Source organism: Octopus bimaculoides, chromosome 11 (assembly GCF_001194135.2).
Source record: "Octopus bimaculoides isolate UCB-OBI-ISO-001 chromosome 11, ASM119413v2, whole genome shotgun sequence".
Taxonomy (NCBI): domain Eukaryota; kingdom Metazoa; phylum Mollusca; class Cephalopoda; order Octopoda; family Octopodidae; genus Octopus; species Octopus bimaculoides.
Window position 1 is genome coordinate 39,235,266 of NC_068991.1, and position 3,275 is coordinate 39,238,540.

General features: G+C 34.1%; 1 protein-coding gene across 2 annotated transcripts in view; it reads right to left on the reverse strand.

The window, feature by feature from the left end:
- Positions 1-702: 702 nt before the first annotated feature.
- The window catches only part of LOC106880237 (cilia- and flagella-associated protein 36), a 29,148-nt gene continuing 26,575 nt past the window's right edge, over positions 703-3,275 (reverse strand). For both annotated transcript variants that reach the window (XM_014930100.2, XM_014930099.2), the window contains exons 7-8: positions 2,743-2,853; positions 703-1,553 (exon numbers count right to left, since the gene is read on the reverse strand). In XM_014930100.2, coding sequence (XP_014785586.1) covers positions 1,266-1,553; positions 2,743-2,853 — 399 coding nt within the window. In that variant the 3' untranslated portion in view covers positions 703-1,265. The remainder of the gene's footprint in view (positions 1,554-2,742; positions 2,854-3,275) is intronic.

The following is a 3,275-nucleotide window of genomic DNA, read 5'->3' on the forward strand; positions in this document are numbered from 1 at the left end:
TCTAGGTTATTAGACAAAGAGTGTTGCTCAAGGAGGTGCCTTCCAAGTCTTATGATGCTATCAGCCTCATGTATGCAAACTTGGTCAAAGGATGCACTTCGACACTTGGTGGTTAAAAGATGTTGCCAAAGGGATATGATGCAATATTCAAAGGTATTTTGGATCGATGTTAAGCCTCTGTTGCCTTGTTTTTGTTTTAGGTAGAGGCAGTCTATGTCACAGTTTATGTGGAAATTATGTGTGCTTGTTAGTATTTTTCGGTGCTTGTTAGTATTTTTCGAGTTTTCACATTAATGGCTCAGATCTCATCAAGCATCCAATGAAGCAGCCTAAATGGTGCTATGTGTACTGGCACTGCAAACACATTGTGGGCCACTGTTTTATTGAATGCAGAGAGTTCTGAGGTCCAAATTTTCTTTATTCGGCTGTAATATTCTTTAGTGACACGTGTTTTATTACAGGTGTCATTGTAAGATATATTTTCATCCACCCCTAGATACCTGTAACATTCTTCATCATGCATGCATGCATGTATGTATGTATGTATGTATGTATGTATGTATGTATGTATGTATGTATGTATGTATGTTTGTGCATGTTTTTGCATCTCAATAGATGTATAAAAAAACAGTGTGAAATGCAAAATCAACAGTAAAAAAACATTCAACATATATAGTTTATATTATTATTATTATTATTATTATATATTTATTTATTTATTTTTAATGCTTTCCTGCCAGTTGTTTATTGCACCAGTAGGTGCATTTCTACTTAGTTGCACATAATTATCGAGTGTTGTTTTTTAATAATGAGTAAGTTGGGTGGTGTGGGGAGTTGTTTATGCTACATGGAAATGTACTGCATTCTTTCACTCTTGTGTTTGGTGAAATATCAAATTTTTTTCTCTAAAACTTATTTTCACAGAGACTCAAATAACTGAAGGAGGATAACATGACTAGGATGCAAGTGAGAATTTAAATTATAGAATATATGATGTGTGTATATGTGTGTGTGTGTATGTGTGTGTATGTGTGTGTGTGTGTGTGTGTGTGTGTGTGTGTGTGTGCAGGGGGGTATTTGTGAAAGTGAAGAATGGAAATCAAAGAATTATTAATGTGTTGTGGCTATTACTCTATGAATATCTTGCTCTCTTTAGAATTACATGGATTATTAAGTAGTAGCCTTTAGACCATGGAAATAACTGTAATTAGAGCTGGGAACCTCTCCTTAGATAGATTCTATCATCCATCAGGTTCAAAGTTCCTTCATTTCTTTGACATCACTTCCAATTTAATTCGATTTGCAATCGCCTGCCTCATTGCTATTGCTTCATTCTTCACAGTATTTGACTCTTGTGAGACTTTATCTGGCTTCTGGGTCAGCAGAGAGCGGGCAATTCGAGCAGATTTTGGCCGTTGCGGCTGATCTTTCTCTGCTTTCATCAGTTGCTTTTGCCGTTCATTCTTCTTCATTTCAATTAGTTTGTCTCTTTGTTGACGTAGAAATTCTTGTCTTTTTTTCAAATTTTCTGGATTCAATTTAGTTGTAAAAGCCTGAAACAAAAGTAATTTGATTCAATTAAATTCATTCAGTCAACTGTATCATTAATGGATTACAAATAATTAAAGCAAGATTTAATGATGTCACCACTAAGACACTGTCATACATGTGAAACAAGAGACATAATGAACATTTTAGTGTTTAAAGTTGAAATAAATATTGATTGCAAATTTTGTTAGAAGGCCAGCAATTTTGGGGGAGGGCATAAGTCGATTACATCAACCCCAGTCTTTCACTGATACGTATTTTATCGACCCCAAAAAGATGAAAGGTAAATTCAACCTCAGGGGTATTTGAACTCAGAAGATACAGAGAGACAACATACCACTAAGCATTTTGCCTGATGTGCTAACAATTCTGCCAGCTCACAACCTTGAAAAAAAGTTGAAATAGATATTGGAAAATGTAATAACAATCTTTTGGGATTGATAAAAATAAGCACTAGTTGAGGACTGGGGCCCATGTAATCGACTTGCCCCCTCCACTCATGTCAAAATTTGAAACCAATATTACAACCAGACTTTAATCCTATCTTTAAGAATTCCTAGTGAAGGCAATAACAAACCACCTCAGTTCAGCTTTCCTAATACTCAGCAAACTGTGTGTGTAAAACGGAGATGTATTCTTTCAAGTGAAAATTGATTTATTTATTAATCAAAATAACATGAAAACCCAGAGTCATTGATCTTAATCCCCTGTTCTATCTACTTTTCTAAAAGCACAATACAAGCCTGAGTGGGTCATGCTGAGTTAGATAAGTGTTGATATATACATATCACATCTATGAATTTGTATTGCTTAAAGGAAACTATTGTTTACCCTGTTTAGTCATTTTTATACAACTAAATTATGAAAACAACATATTCAAGACATTCATGTAATAACATGGATTTTATCGAACTTTATATTTTTAGAAGTTCACTGTGTACCAAGATACTCCTTACAGTGCAGCAATGTATCACAGTGTACCCCAGTGTACCACTGCTCTGGAAACTTACCTCTACTCAATGATACTCATATTACAAAGGTCAATATATGTTATTTCAGTGTGATTTACAGATGAGAAGCGACATGAGTTTCAATGATTTTAATCAGAATATATGTGATAATATATAACTTACAGGCCCCCTCCCCCAAAATTTCAGGCCTTGTGCCTAGAGTAGAAAAGAATATATAACTTACAGATAAGGATTTATCACTGTCCATAGAAGACAGAGAGATGGCATCCTCAACAGAACTTTCATCAGTTGTGTTTGTAAATGAAACAGTTTTAAGAGTAGATTTCTTCATTTGCTGCAAGAGAACATAAGGAGAAGACATTGTAAAGGACACACACACATGCATGCATATATATATACATATATATAATTATGTGTATTTCTTCTATCTTAATGAATAAAAATTCTTCTGATAGAATAAATGGGTTAATAGAAACCAATGTAGCAAAGAACACAAAATAACTGTGGTTTAGTTCCTGTTTTTCAGGCAGGAACTCCTTGAAATTTTGGGTATTTGAGTATATTTAAGAATTTAAGGAATGGAGAAAACGCATGTTATAATTGCATACTTTATTCCTACATATGTTTCAAAGGATTACAACCTGTGTGATCCATAGGGATCTTTGATATTAAAATTGTAACCTTCTCATCAGGGAAAGCATGGGAATCATCTTAAACGTAAGACATTATGACCGATTATGAAAACAATAGATGGAT